The sequence below is a fragment of the Silurus meridionalis genome, chromosome 20 (genome assembly GCF_014805685.1).
Source record: "Silurus meridionalis isolate SWU-2019-XX chromosome 20, ASM1480568v1, whole genome shotgun sequence".
Classification (NCBI taxonomy): domain Eukaryota; kingdom Metazoa; phylum Chordata; class Actinopteri; order Siluriformes; family Siluridae; genus Silurus; species Silurus meridionalis.
The window spans coordinates 15,429,174-15,446,600 of record NC_060903.1 but is presented as its reverse complement, the minus strand read 5'-3'; the positions used below and the strand labels follow the sequence as shown (position 1 = coordinate 15,446,600).

General features: G+C 38.8%; 1 protein-coding gene across 3 annotated transcripts in view; it reads left to right on the top strand.

The window, feature by feature from the left end:
• Positions 1-17,110, top strand: part of LOC124402905 (syntaxin-1A) — an 80,099-nt gene extending 62,989 nt beyond the window's left edge. Inside the window, exons 7-10 of one of the 3 annotated variants that reach the window (XM_046876324.1) lie at positions 9,351-9,424; positions 10,229-10,366; positions 14,222-14,332; positions 16,905-17,110. In XM_046876324.1, coding sequence (XP_046732280.1) covers positions 9,351-9,424; positions 10,229-10,366; positions 14,222-14,332; positions 16,905-16,982 — 401 coding nt within the window. In that variant the 3' untranslated portion in view covers positions 16,983-17,110. The other 2 variants (XM_046876325.1, XM_046876326.1) reach the window with 2 other exon arrangements.
• Positions 17,111-17,427: the final 317 nt, after the last annotated feature.

The following is a 17,427-nucleotide window of genomic DNA, read 5'->3' as shown; positions in this document are numbered from 1 at the left end:
TTTCAGGACAAAGTAAGGCTATGCAGGGATCTTTAGTGAATGCCTGGGTTTGGTTTGTGGTTTGCATTTTCTAATTGAGACCACTTAGAATCGATGTAGCTGAGGTTGTCGAAATGTCACCATTTTGGCATTTAAACCACAGGGATTTTCAGTATTTTCTGGGTGCAGGGTTTATATGTAAATATATAAATCCAAATAAAGTATATATATTACCTTAACGGTCGTCCGGAACACTTTATTTAGATTTAAATAGGAATCCAGGTGCAAATTTAGATTATTTTTTTAGGGACATTGCATCATTTACTTGATATGCAATAGACATTGTATGTCTATGTATGTTATATGTTATACATAGACACTTCTAAGAACATTTCTTGCAACTAAAAGGTTGTGGGGCAAAGTGTAAAAGATGTTAAAAGTGCATCCAAACATTTTAACGATATGGCTGAATTACCAGTCAGGTTCCCCTGCTTGACATCACCATAGCAACACACTAATGTTCTCATGCCTTTTTTAAGCAGATGAATGTCAAGCCAGTAAATTGTGTGTGTCTTTTTGTGTGTGTGTGCACTGGGGTTTATGCGGTGTACATGTACGTGTGTACCATGTATGGAATTGTATTTGCAATGAATTTCATTGACTTGATATTTTCTTTAATCTTTTGGGATGACGCTTTCACACATTGACCACAATGCCTTTCACCTACCTGCCGATAGTAGACTCAATAGGATCTCAAAACAGAGATGCTTCTAGCTCTCTTTACTGCTATCTCATTTGTACAATCAGAAAGGATTAGCATCCAAAGCTTCACCTTTTATGCTGAAACTGGCCTTGTGTCATTCCTATTTGTCCAAGACATGATGTGAAAGCATGAGTTGACCACTTAAGGAATTAAGGATTAAGCACCAATTAAGGAATTAGCACCAGCCACATAGCTACAATCACAGTTACGTCAATATAAACATATTTATCGAATGTAGCGCTTACGTTATTATTGGTTTTGTCATGACCTCATCCAAGATGTGTAAATCTGAGAGACAATTATTTTTCTCTTTCAAATCTGACCCTGAGCGGCTTTCTGGCTAGTGCATAGAAGTGTGTCAGAGTGAATGTATCTGAATGTACACGTGCATCCTCCAGTGTGGGCAGGCCGCCTTCGCCTGGCTGCTTAACAGCTTTTTTTTTTCGAGCACTAATTGCTGCTCATTTGCTCGTCTTCACAGTCGTGAGGCCTCTCCACCTCTGCATATTCTGCATCTCAGCCCACAACTCCTATTCTCCTCCCTCCATGCCGTCCCACACAGGATTCTTCCATCCTAATTATGGAGCATCCCACATGCACGGCTGCTGTTCTTTAATGGTCGTGTTTAGCTTTTTATCAACCCCCCACCAACCCCCAACACACTTAAACTATCACGCTTTGCTAGTCGCATTCACTTATTATACAAGCACCTCACGCATCACCTTTCACTTCAAACGCTGTTACACGTCCTCTTTACCACATTCGCATGTCATTATCCAGTGCGTTGTGTGTAATTGCTCGGCTGATGCTAGACAACAGTTGTTCAGTCATATTTAACCCGCTGTGAGCGACTTAAGATGATAACGAGTCTGGAGGTGGTCTAATGGAGCTGCACTTTGCCTAATAGAACCTTCCATCCACTCCTTTGTGTCTTTACAATCTCTGAGGTAGTTTATGTCCACTAAGAGCCACACATATTGTAGTGTTTGGGTGGACTTGCAAACAGATAATACATTTAATTGATTTCTCTTTATGCAAAATATATAAAGTGGAAATGATAATAATGATTACCCAGATTGACAATTTTGCTAACCAGCTCTTAAAGTAACTTTAGAAGTTAGAAGCAGTGCTAGCATCCTAGCAAGGAAAAAGAGTCCTGAAGTATATTTAGTATCACTCATAGCCTTTGTGCTTAATTGTGGATTATTATACCTGTTTTTTCACAGCTTTTTTATTTTTTTTTGGAGACAAAACTAGGCACCTGAGAATTTCAAGTCATGAGACATAGCGAGAGAGTAACAGAGAGCGCATCCTGATTGAGCTCTAACTAGCGCTAACTATAGCCTACACTTCACCCCACACTACACCAAAGGGTTCTCCTGCTTAATAAGGAGTCAAAAATAAAAGTTTTTTTGCTTGCTGTATAGTATGTTACAGTGAATTTCCAATTAGCTTATGCAAAACATATAGTGGTAATGCTAATAATGATTACCCAGACTGATAATCATGCTAACCAGCTCTTATAGTAATTTGAAGTCACAGTTAGAAGCAATGCTAGCATCCTAAGGAAAAAAATACATAATGTTGAAATATTTTGCCTCAAGTTTTTCATATATTTGTATACATTTGTCCACCTGCCATACTTTTTGTTCCGTATGTTTAGCAATACTAGCCAGTAATCACTATATCTCATTTCAACACCTTATCTTACCTGCATTTGAGCCTTTTTGTTTGTGGTCCAGTTCTTAGCATAGCTAGCTTAGAGTGATTAGCAAGCAGTCACAAATTAGCAAATGTTTGTGAGCTTTTTTTGTTGTTCTAATGTTTATTCAGTGTGGATTGTAAGTTGGCTGTGTGATACAGCATAACATCCAAATCAGTAGGAAAGCCACAAAGACTGGATTAGTAAGATGACTTTGCGGAGTCTTACAATTTTGTCTTTGGTGTCCACAAATTATGTTTGATATCCTGAAAATCTTTTTTTCAGAGACAAACAGAGACACCTGGGAGTTTATAGCAAAAGAGTAACAAATCGATTGAGCTCTTTTTTTTGCTAACTATAGTCTACTTCACTCCAGACTACATAAAAGGGTTCTCCTGCTTAATGGGGTTTAAAGGTGTGGAAGAATAAAAAAATACCTCCTTTCTAATAATTTCTAAAGATTATTGTTTGTTGCACTGACTTTTTTAACCTCTGATAAAAACGACTTGTGACAGTTCTTGGTCATGTTTACTGATTAAAAATACCAGACCTCCCAGGGATAGCTAGAACGCTAGATATTAGCCACAATCCATGGAAATATGGTTGGTTGTATTTAGGCAATTTTAGCTTTGTGAAACCTTTTTGTAGCATTTGGGCTACTTTGGTCTACAGTACACTTGCTATTACCAAAAATAGCCTTAATGTGCTGGCTTTTGTTTAGCTCAACTATCAGCTTAGACAGCAGATAAGGGAACCGGTATAAAGAAGACAGATTGAATGAGAAGTGATTGGAAGTCATGGTATAGAAAGGAATCAGAGATTGAATGAAAGAACGAGATGGAGATACTGTCTGAATATGGTCATCACTCAATTTTGCAGAGGCGTTTGGAATGGGATAGGCAATCTATCCTGGGCTTGACCTTGCTGCCCCCTTCTCTGTCCCGGACTCTGGTTATTGTATGCACCGCATAATCTAATCAGAACAGCTTGTCTGAAATGGACGCATAGATCACTCCTCAGTCTTCACCCGCTGAATGAGATCAGTGGCCTAATTATTGATGGTCAAGGGCACAATATTCAGCACAGCATCTCTGGCCTAAGGGGTTGCCATAGCAAGACATCCCTTTTTCCAATATAATAGGGGCATAAAGACTGGAAGGAAACAACCAAGCTAGTCTTTATATTAGGCAAACATATTTGGAAAGAAGGTGCCAATACTTACAAACATATTTGGAAAAAGGTGCCAATACTTACTTTTCTTGTCTCTGAAAAGGTCAAGCTTTTTCATGTAGATTTTTTTCCCTTTCGTCCATTCATTTGATTTTCTTCTGGCTCTCCATCAAAGGGTTGACATACTATACACACACATACACACACACACACACACACACACACACACACACACACACACACACAAACTGAATCATCGAGACCAGAGCAACTGAGCCTGCAGGGAGGCCATGCTCAAATGTCATAGTTGAGTTGCATCAGTATTCAGGCCAGGAACATCATCCCCTGATCTCCAAACACCATTGGACGCTATTATCATATCCCCTTGATCCATTTTTCTCTCGCTCTCATTTTCTTTCTCTCTCTGTGCTTTCAATACCTATAGCACTACATTACTACACATCTACATCATTACAGACCCACCGCATTTCAGACCCACAGCATTACATCACTACACACCCACATCTTTATAGACCCACATTACAACATCATTACAGACCCACAGCACACCATCATTACAGACCCACAGCATTTCAGACCCACAGTATTACACACCCACATCACTACAGTCCCACAGCATTACATCACTACACACCCACATCTTTATAGACCCACATTACAACATCATTACAGACCCACAGCACACCATCATTACAGACCTACAGCATTTCAGACCCACAGTATTACACACCCACATCACTACAGACCCACAGCACATATTACAGACCTACAGCACAACTTCATCACACACTCACAGCACTACATCACTACAGACCCACAGCACATTATTACAGACCTACAGCACAACATCATTACACACCCACAGCACAACAGCACTACAGACCCACAGAACTTCAAAATTACAGACCCAGAGCACTACATTACTACAGACCTACAGCACTACATTATTACATACCTATAGTACAACAGACTTAGAGAACTACTACACTACACACCCACATCATTACAGACCCACAGCTTTACAGACCAGCACACTACAGCACAATCCACCCACAGCACTACATCATTACATCATTACACACAGCACTTTATCACTACACTCTACAGCACTACATCACTACAGACCTACAGCACATCATCATTACACACCCACAGCACAACCGACCCACAGCACTACGTAAGACAGTGGTCACAGCTTTATGACCGTTATTGTCAAATAGTTTACTGAAATAACAGAGTGATTGCCGTGTTCCACTCTCAGGAGAAATGCAAAGCATCTTTGGGTAATGCCCACACTTTATGCTAGTTTTATCAAACGTGACATACTTAAGATGTCTGGGAATAATCAGAGGTGAACAGGGCTGCAGAGCTAGTTGTTATTATAATTCAGAAACCTAATAGTTAGCCTAGAAACTAAACATATGATGTAAAGAAATACCTATGAAACTATGTTTTATGTGAGTGTTGTGTGGCATCATGAACAAGGCAATAAATGATCACTAATTAATTTATTGTATCATTAATGATACAGAACATTTTTGGTAGCCCTTTCGTTGAGCGGGAGTGGATTTAGAGTTTAATATCAAAAGCTTAATTATGGCAGGGCACAATCACACACACACACACACACACACACACACACACGACATTTCATTTATGAGAAGTGTTTTCATTCATTTAAAATCAACCCACTTATAATTCAGTGCTGTTTGCCTAATGGTTTTCTCATGCCCTCTAGGGTGTTAAAAACGATCTCTATAAAAAAACCTTGGAGTTTTGTTATAATTAAAGAAAAAAAAACCTACAGAAAGCCCAGACAGATTCTCCCTGGGAAAGCTATTTTTGAAGCTGTTTTTAGAGACAGCAGGTTCACTTCCAACATCAACAATAAGTCAGATATAACGCTGATTAGTGTAGTAGTGAAGGAAGAATGGAAATGTGGTTTTAGAACAACTAAACAAGAGTTTAACCATCTTAGATCCATTGCAACTGATTTGATTAATTATCTACCGTAAATTCCGAACTATTAAGCGCACCCAAGTATAAGCCGCACCCACTGAATTTGACAAAGATTTTTATTTTGAACATAAATACGCCGCACCTGTCTATAAGCCGCCGGTGTCTACACTGAAACTTATGAACTTTACACAGGCTTAAACGAAAGACAGTGTCTGTTACATGGCTTGTATCTAAACAGTAGCCTACCAAGAAAGTCATTGTTCACTGTCTTCCTCCTTCCTTTCACAACTATTTCTCTCGGGAGTTTATCTTTTGGCATCGTCGTGCGTTTAAAAATCACCATCGGTGAAGCTTTTCTCCCGATGCCGTGCAGCTCAGAACACAGGTGAAGTGTGTTTTTTCATGCCCGGTTGTTTTCAGCGTGACGAATGATTCGCATTTCCTGTAGACAGTCCGAGTGAGCGGCAGGTTAAACGTCAGAGGAACCTCATCCATATTTATGATGTGGGGGAAGCGTCTAATGTTATGGGGCTCAGTTTTTTGGCTTGAAGTTTGTGAAACCGGGAAAAACCCAGGAAAAATCCATAAATTAGCCGCTTCATTGTTTAAGCCGTGGGGTTCAAAACGTGAGGAAAAAAGTAGTGGCTTATAGTCCGGAAAATACCGTAGTTTGTACTCCATAAAGGGATGATTTATGACTTACACTATATTTACGAAAGTATCAAGACACACAAATTTCCCAGCCATATGTGGTCCTAAACTTTTACAACAAAGATGGAGGAACACAATATAAAATGCAGTATAGTCTTTGAATGCAGTAGCATTATATTTTGCCTTAACTAGAAGACCCAAACCAAGATGAAAAAATAAGCTGGACATGCACTCTACACCCTGAAAAACTATTTCATTAATTCTTAAAACACTATTGCTGACTGAAGACCAGCCTGGACAGTATCATCCAATTAGACAATTTCTGGATCCCCAGAACGCTTTATTTCAGTCCCAAATGTTCTCCTGCTGATTTTGGACACAGATTGTGATATGAAACAGCCAACGAGTTTGAAGAGACTCTATTTGTCTGTCCCTGGGACAGATTTTGTTCTCTCTCACACTCCCACACATACATACATACCTGTAATTGAATTAGAGGACTTCTGCCATCCCGTGTGTGACAGGTGGCCTGTCCTACTCGCACCCCCACAGATCTATTAATTCAGCAGCACTCGCTAATTAACCTTGAGCTCAGACAGGTGATTAAGAAATGCAGATGGACCTGTTTAAAAATCTGGTGTACTGAGGGGACGGAGATAGAGAAAGCCAAGGGACAGACAGATGAATAAGTCAGATTAAGCAGATTAAATTACTGAAGCAAGAGACAGAAAGAGAATTGTACTGGACATGTTTCGATTTGACATCAACAAAAAAAAAAAAAAAAAAAAAAAAACAGAGACCATGTCTACACTGAAAACATGCTTGACAATTTAAAACCAGAAATATATATATTTTTCCTTATTTAATTGGAAGCAAATTTGTGATCTTGACCATGTTAACTATTAATATATCTTCTTATCTCTTTTATCCCTTTTTATCCCTGATCATCATCCTTATAGTCTCTTGGGAAACAACATATTCTCTTACAATAGCATGCAGATGTAACCATCGATTTACTTCAGACCCCATAAATGAGCCAATTACCTCGATGTCTATCGGATTTTTTTCTTCTGAATAAATTGTTTTCTACAGAAACGTCACAGTGTCTGTTTATTAATTCTAACTCCATGATGATGCACCAAAAGACAAAGAATTCCCTAATTGCTAAATCCTAACCTAAAATGGGATTTAACCAATTCCTTCACGTTCATTTCAACTTTTATTGTCATTACAACCATATATAGCTGACGCAGTGCACAGCGAAATGAGAACGTTCCTCCAGGACCCTGGTGCTTCATTTTACAATATAAAGCTACATAACAAAACATGCACAATGTGAAATTTTGAATCGTTTATCACAATTTTTTTTATATTAACACTTCAATCTTGTATTGCTATGACTTTATTCTCAAAATATATAGAATTTATTCTGAAGATGTTGAGGTTTTCGTTGGGAGTGACGATGATGGACAGGATTAGAAATTAGTTTATTAGAGGGACAGCGCATGTAGGATGTTTTGAAGACAAGGTGAGGGAGGTGAGATTGAGATGGTTTGGACATGTGCAGAGGAGGGACATGGGGTATATCAGTAGGAGACGCTGAGGATGGAGCCACCAGGAAGGAGGAAAAGAGGAAGGCCAAGAAGGAGGTTCATGGATGTGGTGAAGGAAGACATGCAGGTAGTTGGGTTGAAAGAGGCAGATGTAGAGGACAGGGGGGTATGGAGACGGATGATCCGTTGTAGCGCCCCCTAATGGGAGAAGCCGAAAGAAGAAGAAGAGTAGGATATCGAATTTATTCTCTTATTGCTATGACTTTATTTTTGTAATTTTAGATTTAAAAAATCTTTTGTTAAAAATAGTACCATACCAGGTAAAAAAAAAAAAAGGAATGTTATGGTCTTTAGCAAAGAAAATTGAGAATGTAGCGAATGTACAATATATAACCATTTTAATTATTGATTTTTTTTTATTATTTACCCTTTTTTACCCTGCCTGATTTCCAATACATTAATTTAGCAATGCTGCAGAAGACCTGAGACATTTGTCCCCAGTGTAAAACTGAAGGGCTTTAGTTTTGAAACGAGAAAAGAGCCAGGTGGCTGGTATGGACATGTGACAGCCTTTTCACCCACAGTCATGCAGCTATGACTATCTTCTCAGACACACACACACACACAAATGGCACACATCAGAGTGAGTGCAGAGAGTGCATGAGCTTAAATGAGCAGCATGTCTTGTGGTGATATCTCTCTCTGCTGGCATTGCCACAGAGCAGCGTCTGGCTCTCAGCACTCACTGACCAGCAGGATAGTCTTTATTCAAGCCTGGAATATTTTACCAATATGATTCATGTATAAAATGATGTTTTTTGCCAAAAAAACAAAACAAAATGTAAACAAATAGGAAGGCACAGATCCAATCCCAGCCTCGTACACCATGCATGAGTGTTGGGTGTGATATGTTTTCCAATCAGAGCCACTGATTCACAAAAAACCCTTTTTGGCCTACTGAAGCTGCTTAGATTATATAAGTATAGATATTTATTATATTATCAGTTTCAATATCTGGAGCTTTGAAGAATTGAAAAAGGAACAAGTTAGGCGGGGTCATTCTTTCATTCATTCGTTTAAAATGGAAAGAAAACAGCAATCAAATAAAATCCCAATACACAATGTTTCACCACGCAAGGGTTACAAGGTGTTGTTAAAAAAATTCTAATTTTGCTGATATTCCTTTCTCTCTCTCTCTCTCTCTCTCTCTCTCTCTCTCTCTCTCTCTCTCTCTCTCTCTCTCTCTTTCTCTCTAGATTGTGATGCATTTATTGTGTTTCATTGTGATGTTTTTAAGTATTTTAATATACCATTTCTGTCACATCAAACACATTCATGCATACATGGATTTTTCCCCCTTTTTACAGGTATCTGGCTGAGAAAATAATAGAATTGTACCTGTCATTTCTATTGTGTAGAATACACCATGAAGAAATGTGTATTGTAATGTAATTACATTGTGTAAGTTTTGCAATAGGGTGGTTATAAGGCACATTATATGCCTGATGCAGTAAAAGTGTGTGTGTGTGTGTGTGTGTGTGTGTGTTTGAAGCTGGAAGGAACACAACAAACGAGGAGCTGGAAAGCATGCTGGAAAGTGACAACCCAGCGATCTTCACTTCGGGGGTGAGTGCAAATGCACAGTGGTCCTCAGGACTAAATAGGTCACGGCTAAGACAAGTACATTTTGGCATCTAGACGCAACTGCTCGTAGGTGAAACGTGAAAACCTACAGTGATTCAAAGAATGTAAGCGAATATGGACAAATAGCAAGTTTGGAAATGCGGACCCAAATAGGCGGTGCACTTTTCGGTTATTTTTGTTGTTTGTCGAAATTTGTCTTGTGTTAATGAAATACGAGTCCTGTTTTCCAGCAGCCGTGTTTTTTTGTTGGTCTTATTATACAGATCCAGATCCTTGAAATTTTTATTTAACGCGACAAAAAGGACCGTTATCATTTCTGCAGAAATATTTGTTTCTTCAACTGCAATATAAATTGCATTAAACACATTAATGTAGTCATAGGCATTTTGTTTTGTGTGAACATTGATTTAAGAGACCAGACGATTTTCTTGACTTTTGCCTTATGGTGTATTTTAAAACGTGTTTATTTTCCTCATCTCAGCCCTGAATATTTGTGCCCTTGCGACTATGAGCGATGTATTCATCTGCTCCAGGCGTTCCAGTTGTTTCGGGAAGCTATTGAAAATCCAGGCAGAAACACTTTGACTCTTCTAGCAGACTGAACAAATCTCGATTGTATCCCAGAATCGTTTTTGATTTCAGCCGCCGCGCTTCCTAACAAGAGAAATTGCCGAAGCCAGAGCGAGGTCAGAAAGTTTGCTAGAAAATTGATGGAGGATTGAAGGAGACCTGATCATTGTGTGTTTGTGTGTGTGTGTGTGTGTGTGTTTCTCTTCCTTGCTTTAGATCATCATGGACTCCAACATCACCCAGCAGGCCATGAACGAGATCGAAACCCGGCACAATGAGATCATCAAGCTGGAGAACAGCATCCGTGAGCTTCACGACATGTTCATGGACATGGCCATGCTGGTCGAGAGTCAGGTGAGAGATAGAGAGCGATAGAAAGAGATAGAGAGAGGTAAAGAGCGAGAGCATGCGAGAGTGCTCTTTGGAACCTTCTCCATTTCTCCTTTCACCTCAAAAAAATGGTTCTTTGTGTCTCCGCTATGGTTTTCCAATGACAGATGGCCTCGCCATAGGAGGGGGATTTATCTCAGTGCTTCCCCACTGCCATGGCATCACACAGAACCACACACACACATGCAGGAACAATCAGGCAACACTCATGCTGTGCGTTTTTGAAAACCTCGTTAGAAAAAGCCAGTATGTGTTTCCTCTAATTACATGTACGTGCAGCGAAAAACCGCATCAGCGTGAGCTCATCTCGGTCCACCTCTTCTCTAAAGCTTACTTTATCCCTGAGTCCAGGAAATGACATTGCTTTGTTTACCTACAGCCTGAAAAAGTGAACAGCAGCAAGTAAAATGGATTGAACGAATCCAATTGATTAACTATGACAAGGATAGATTTTTCCTGGTGTAAAATATTCACTGAATAATGCAATAGTTGCAGAAACTCTGTCTAGAAAACAAAATAAAGAGCAGATACATTGCAATTTTCTGTTTTTCCTCAGTCACAGACCTGCAAAAAAAGAATGTGTATAAATAAGCAATTTTACAGATTTCTTAAAAATAGTCTTCGTAATGGCAATATTTAGCTAGCAGTGTTTGACATTGCTTTAAAGCCCATATTTTTGCTGCAGCCCAAATGGTACCCTATAGCAGTGGTCCCCCAACCCCCCAGGCCGCACAGAAAGAAGACATAACTTACATTATTTCCGTTTTATTTATTATCTAAATCTGAACGATGTTTTATTTTGGAAAATGACCGGATTCTCTCCGCCACATCTGTCTATGACTCACTCCTGATGCATGTCATGATGCCTCGTCACATGTCTCACCTCCATCCGCTACCTTCTTAAAGGGGCTGCTCCGGCAGCTAACACATAATACATTACCGCTAAATTCAAACCCCCAAGCGAGCAAAATGAACAAACAACAACACAGTGGATTCACGTTTATTATTATATTTAGAAAATAACAGTTTCTATGCCGGACTTATCATTTTATTTTGTTTTATTTATCCGCCACATGTTAAAGGCCGGTCCGTGAAAATATTGTCTGAGGGTTGGGGACCACAAATCTTTTCCTTGTAAATGAAGAATTTTTTAAGGAAGACAAAAATCCAACATCTCATGGCCAGAAATTAGGTTTGTATCTGTGAAAACATTTGTGTATGTGCTTTCATTAAAGAAAATGTCTACATATGTGTACGTTTGTGGACACCTGAGCATAAGATTGCGCTTTATGACCATCTTATTCCACATTTACTCCCCATTTGCTTGTATAATAATCAAAGTGTACTAAGTTATTTATGCTCATTATGCTGCTAAGAATTCGTAAAGTCAGGTACTGATGTAGGTGAGGTGAGGAGGTCTGGGGTTCAGTCAGCGTTCCAATGCATCCAAAAGGTGTTCAATAGGGATTTATAGAGCTCTATAACAGGCCACTCAAGACCTTCCACTCCAATCTTATATATGATGATGGAACAGGTTTGGGTCTCCTAGCTCAAGTCAAAGGCTAAACTGAATGCTATCGCATCCCACAATGTTTGGTGACTTTATTTTTTGTGGTAGCAGTTTGGAAAGAACCGTATATAGTTAAAAAAATTGTCAATATTTTTTGCCATGCCGTGTATGTGAAATATTATGTTTATTAAAATATTTAAAAAAAAATTTTGTGATGCGTATCCTAGTGGTTAAGATGTTGGATTTTTGATCGCAAGGTCATGAGTTTAAATCCCAGCACCCCCAAGCTGCCACTGCTCTTTTATTCACTCTCTGTTCAGAGACCATTGTGACTCCGAATAAGAGTGTTGGCCAAATCTCACGCTACCACAATTAGCACGGTATTGTGGGAAATATTCCAATTACTGGCTAAAAAAACTTCAGCAACGTGTCTATGAAATAAAATGTCTATGAACAAATCTCAGTGAATCTCGATCAATTATAAAGGCTAACATATTGTCATTTAATTTTTTTTTGCTTTTAATGCCAATAGTGTGCTTTTATGAATATCGCTTGTGAATTATTCATCTATGTTAATGGTCAAAAAGGGGGTGAGAGAGTCTATTAACACACATGTATTTGATTTAATAATTAATCAGACTAACCTGCACTCTCTCGTTCTCAATTCCCTGTGAAAATGAAGTGTGTGACCTGCACAGAGTCTGTGTTTTGCTTGCTCTTTTCCGCCCTTGGCTGTTGCTGCCTCTTTTTTCTCTCTTTTCTCTCTCTCTCTCTCTCTCTCTCTCTCTCTCTCTCGCTCTGTAATAGGCCTTTAAAAGCCTGCTGTGAACTTGGAATCTGCACTAACCTCTAGAGGTAAAATCTGCATTGATCTACAGTTTTACATGCACGTATACTTATTTTCAGCAACACACCACTGCCACTGCCATTTTACACCCAAATTACTCTGTAACACTTCATATTTCCTGAACTAATATTGTTTACTGCATTAGTTAACATTCATAAATCCCGAATTTCATCATTTTTGTCATTTCATTATTAACAAACCAAGAAATTTGTTGAAAATACTTGGGGTTGTGTTTGGGGGATGTGCCGGATTTACTACTTCCTGAAGGGTTCTTCCTCGATTCAAATATTCTTTGTATTTTTTCTCCACTGATTTATATGTACACTTTATTAATAAGTGACACGCCTTGCTAGTTACTGTAACTCATTTACATTTTACAATTAATGTTGTAGAGCAACATTCCTCATCCAGTGTCTCTTTTTATTCAAAATAAGAAAAAAGGAAAACAATTCATCTTGTCGAATTACTGATACAAAATCTCCTTTGGAATTCATTGGGATTTTTTTACCTGGTGGAAAACAGTCTGGTCTGTTTTAGGACACTGATATTTGAGACTCCTACATTAAAATGGTGGAACACACACTTGGAGTATCCTACTTTGACTATGGTCAGTTTGTAGCTTTGACATATTAAAGCTGCTGTTAATGTTGTAGGTAAAAACTTTAAATTATATTAGTTATTTTTAATATGGTTTATTAGAGCTGTACTTACTCTTTATCAAACACAGTAATTAGTAACGCGTTTTAATAAATAGTAATTGAAGAGAGAGATTGTGTGTGCGAACTATGTGTGACTCTACGAATAAGCGAGCTGTTGGTGTTAACCCCTTGTGCTGTTTTTCGCTATATTTCTCATTTTCTTCTTCAGTTCATCAAATTCATCTTGTGCCTCACGATATTTATCACAAGCAACATATCAGTTAAAAGGTGATACATTCAGCTCAGTATGATCATTTGGAATTATAAACAACATTTGGAACTGTCTGTGTAAGGGTTTACACTTCCCAGCCAATCAGAAACGAGTATTCAGACATCCCATATGATAAATATATATAAATTTACTCACGTATGGTTATGAACATTATTTCAGGTGTTTCGTTTAATCAAACATAATTTAATGTAGTTATTAAAAACTTGGGTTGATTTTTAAAATGTGTTTATGTTTCACTTCCCATTTCCTTTTCTCACCATCTCGTATCTTCATCCAGGGTGGGCTCATGAACAACATTGAATCAAACGTGCGTAACGCCCAAGAATACGTGGAAAAAGCCAAAGAAGACACTAAAGCTGCCGTTAAAGTGCAAAAAACCAACAAGGTGGTGAGTAACACCTTAATCAGTCCACATCCTCTCTCTAAACCTGCTTTCTTTCTCTCTTTCTCTTGTCCTTTCTTCCTCTTGTCCCCTTTCCTTTCTCTCCCCACCCCCGTCCTGATCGCGATGCTGCTGCGCGTGCTCGCTCAGGGCGAGATGATCGACCGTATAGAGTATAACGTGGAGCACGCAGTGGATTACGTGGAAAGGGCTGTGTCAGACACCAAGAAGGCAGTAAAGTACCAGAGCAAAGCACGGAGGGTGAGTCAGATGCTTATGACCTCCGTCGTCGAGTCCGTCCTTCCGTTCATCTTTTCATCTCGTGCCATGTTGCGCCGTGCTTTGCTTATGCACGTAGTCGAGAATGAGACAAAAATGAGTGAGGTAGTACATACATGTATAAAATATATATATATATAATAAACATGTACTAAAAATATAGTGGAGTTATTTTACATTAGTAAGGGCCAACCTGTGATGGCTAGACAACTGAGCCAGAGCATCTCCATTGGTTGTTCCCATCCTGCAGTGGTCAGTATCTATCAAAAGTGGTCTAAGAAAGGAACAGTAGTGATCCGGCGAAAGGTCATGGGCGGCCGAGGCTCACTGATGCACGTGGGGAGCGAAGGCTGGTCCGTGTGGTCTGATCCAACAGACGAACTCCTGTAGCTCAAACTGCTGAAGAAGTTCATGCTTTTAATGCTCTGCAGGTCAGAACTGTTTTAGCAGTAAAAGGGGACCAACACAATATTAGGCAGGTGGTCATAATGTTATACCTGGTCTGTGGCCATAAAGTTATGTCTGGTCGGTGTATACCTTTATACCTCACAAACTACCTGTATAACACAAACACACACACACAGGCCAGACTTGTATCCTTCGACAATCATGGCTAAGATCTTCCTACTTTTACACTGGGAATGCATTTTTCCATAAAAACCTTAAATAACTTGACATGATGCCTTTTTTCTCTTTAGAAAAAGTTTTCAGTATATGGAAACGTCATCCAATCAGATCAACTCAATACAATAAAAAACGCTCACACAGTGGAGCATCCGAGGCCGAGACGGTCCCGTTCCACCATTCTCCAAAATATGGTTCAATAGAACCACCTAAACCCCCTGTCTTTCTATCAATTCCACAGAAGTTGATCCTGTTAGGGACATGTGTGACATTTTGTCTGCTCATCCTCATCATCTCACTCGCTGTTGGACTCAGCTAGCATGCGCAGGAGAGACGGCGTACTGGAATAAGTTGGCTAGAAGAAGACTAGACTTCTAGACTAGAAGAAGCCATGATGGGTTTGGGGGTCAAGCTTTCAGTATCATTTTTATTTTATAATATTTAGCCTTGGAAATGGGCTGTTTGTGAGATTATCGAAACAGTGAGATGAAACATGTTATTTAAAATGTTTTGATTGAAATGTCACTCTGTAAGCTAATGTATCGATTGTTCCACCTACCTCACTACTTTCTGCCATTCTTGTGTGCATACACGAGCGTGTGTGTGTGTGTGTGTGTGTGTGTGTGTTCTGTGCAGCTGCATGCAATTCAAGACTAATGTTCAGACACGTTTGATTCAGTCTAATGATTCAGTCAGTATTCAGTCTAGTGTTGTTTTCAACATGACCTCCTTGAATTCCTCTGATGAATAAATGTGTGAAATGTACTAGAAGCACATGGTATCATGTGTGAAATAGTGTACAACATGTACAGTGTAGTCATTTCCCATTCAGCTCTAAACTGAATGAAACGCTATCTTTCCTATTAGATGGATCGCTAATTAGCTAGAATCGATGGAAGTTCTCAATATGAGATCCGGGCTGACCTCAGAGGTCTGTGATTGAAAACAATAATTATAATGGAAAATACAAATCCACCATTATGAAATTAATAAAACATATTAATGAATAATAAGCTATTTTTAGACTTGGGAGGGAACGAATAAGTGATATATGAATATACTCCGTGTGTCATTCTGTCTTCTATTTCTCATTTTGACATTTTCATTTCTAGTTCGTCACATTCAACTTCAGCCACGACCCATTTATTAAAATCATAATCACAATACAGTATTCCCCGATTACGTTCCAAAACGGCCCGCGAAAAACAGACGCCACCCCAAAAATGCTATTTCGTGTATACAGTACTGTACCGTATTAACATTTTAATTCATTTTATAATTAGTTATTATATTTTTTATTAATAAATTTCATTATTTCAACTCCATAAAAACATTTCCCTATAAGTTTCTCCACGAGAGCCCGGGAAAATCTGTCAAATTAATTAGTTATGTGGCAAATGCAATTTCGCGATAAACCGAGGGGGTGCGAGATTCGAACCGCGGTAAAGCGGAGGATTACTGTATACTGTAAATGGCTTGATTTATCTTAATAAAATCATCAGGAAATGAATTACAGCAGTTAAAATTATAATCCGCCACTATTTCAATATTATGTATAGTTTCGTTTATCGCAGGTTTATAAAAAAAAAAAACAGTATTAGCACAGCTCTTATCTTCTGTTATGCCTTATTTATTCTTGAAAAACTCATCAATGGAATTCTGACACCCCCATATGGTGTGTGTAAGTGTGTACAAAGTGTGCAGTGTAAAGTGTGTAGCGCTTTAGTACTCATCTCCCGCATGCATGGCTTTCGCTTTTGGAATGCATTTTATTAGGGGCAATTGAAAGTAGTTTTCTCTAATCCTTGTGCCCTAACGTTTACATCTCTCTCTCTAATGATATAGGTGTGTAACTGTATGATTAACCCTTACTTCATTCTTCTCTTTCCATGCCGTCTGGATTTCTCCTTAATGCCTTGTCTGTACACAGAAGAAAATCTTGATTCTTATTTGCTGTGTGGTGCTCGGGATCGTTATCGCTTCCACCGTGGGAGGCTTGTTAGCCTGAACCACACAACGATTCAGAATCTTAACAGCAAACCTATAAATGCACACGGTTGCACAAAAAAATACTACGCACTGTTCCTTATCAGTGTACAGTCAGTGTAAAAAAAAAAAAAAAAAAAAGGGAATTAAGTCAAGAAAGAAGAACTGGTGTATTTCTTTTCCGCATGAGGCTCTATTTTGTCAACGTGCAGTTCTGCATGTGTTGCCCTAGATGTCCTGTGTGTCCCTGTATAGAAAAAAACAACTAATAAATCATTTATTTTTCATTAACTATGAAATTGCTAATAATTAGAATCGCTCTATTTATACAAATACACCCGATCACTGCCGTTCTGTTTCCCTCAGTGCCGAGAATATGCCGTTGTTGCATGTTCTTCTTCAGCGAAAGATTATTAAAGCGAGAATGATAACCATCTTATAGTTCAAAGTTACAATTTTGCTGCTGT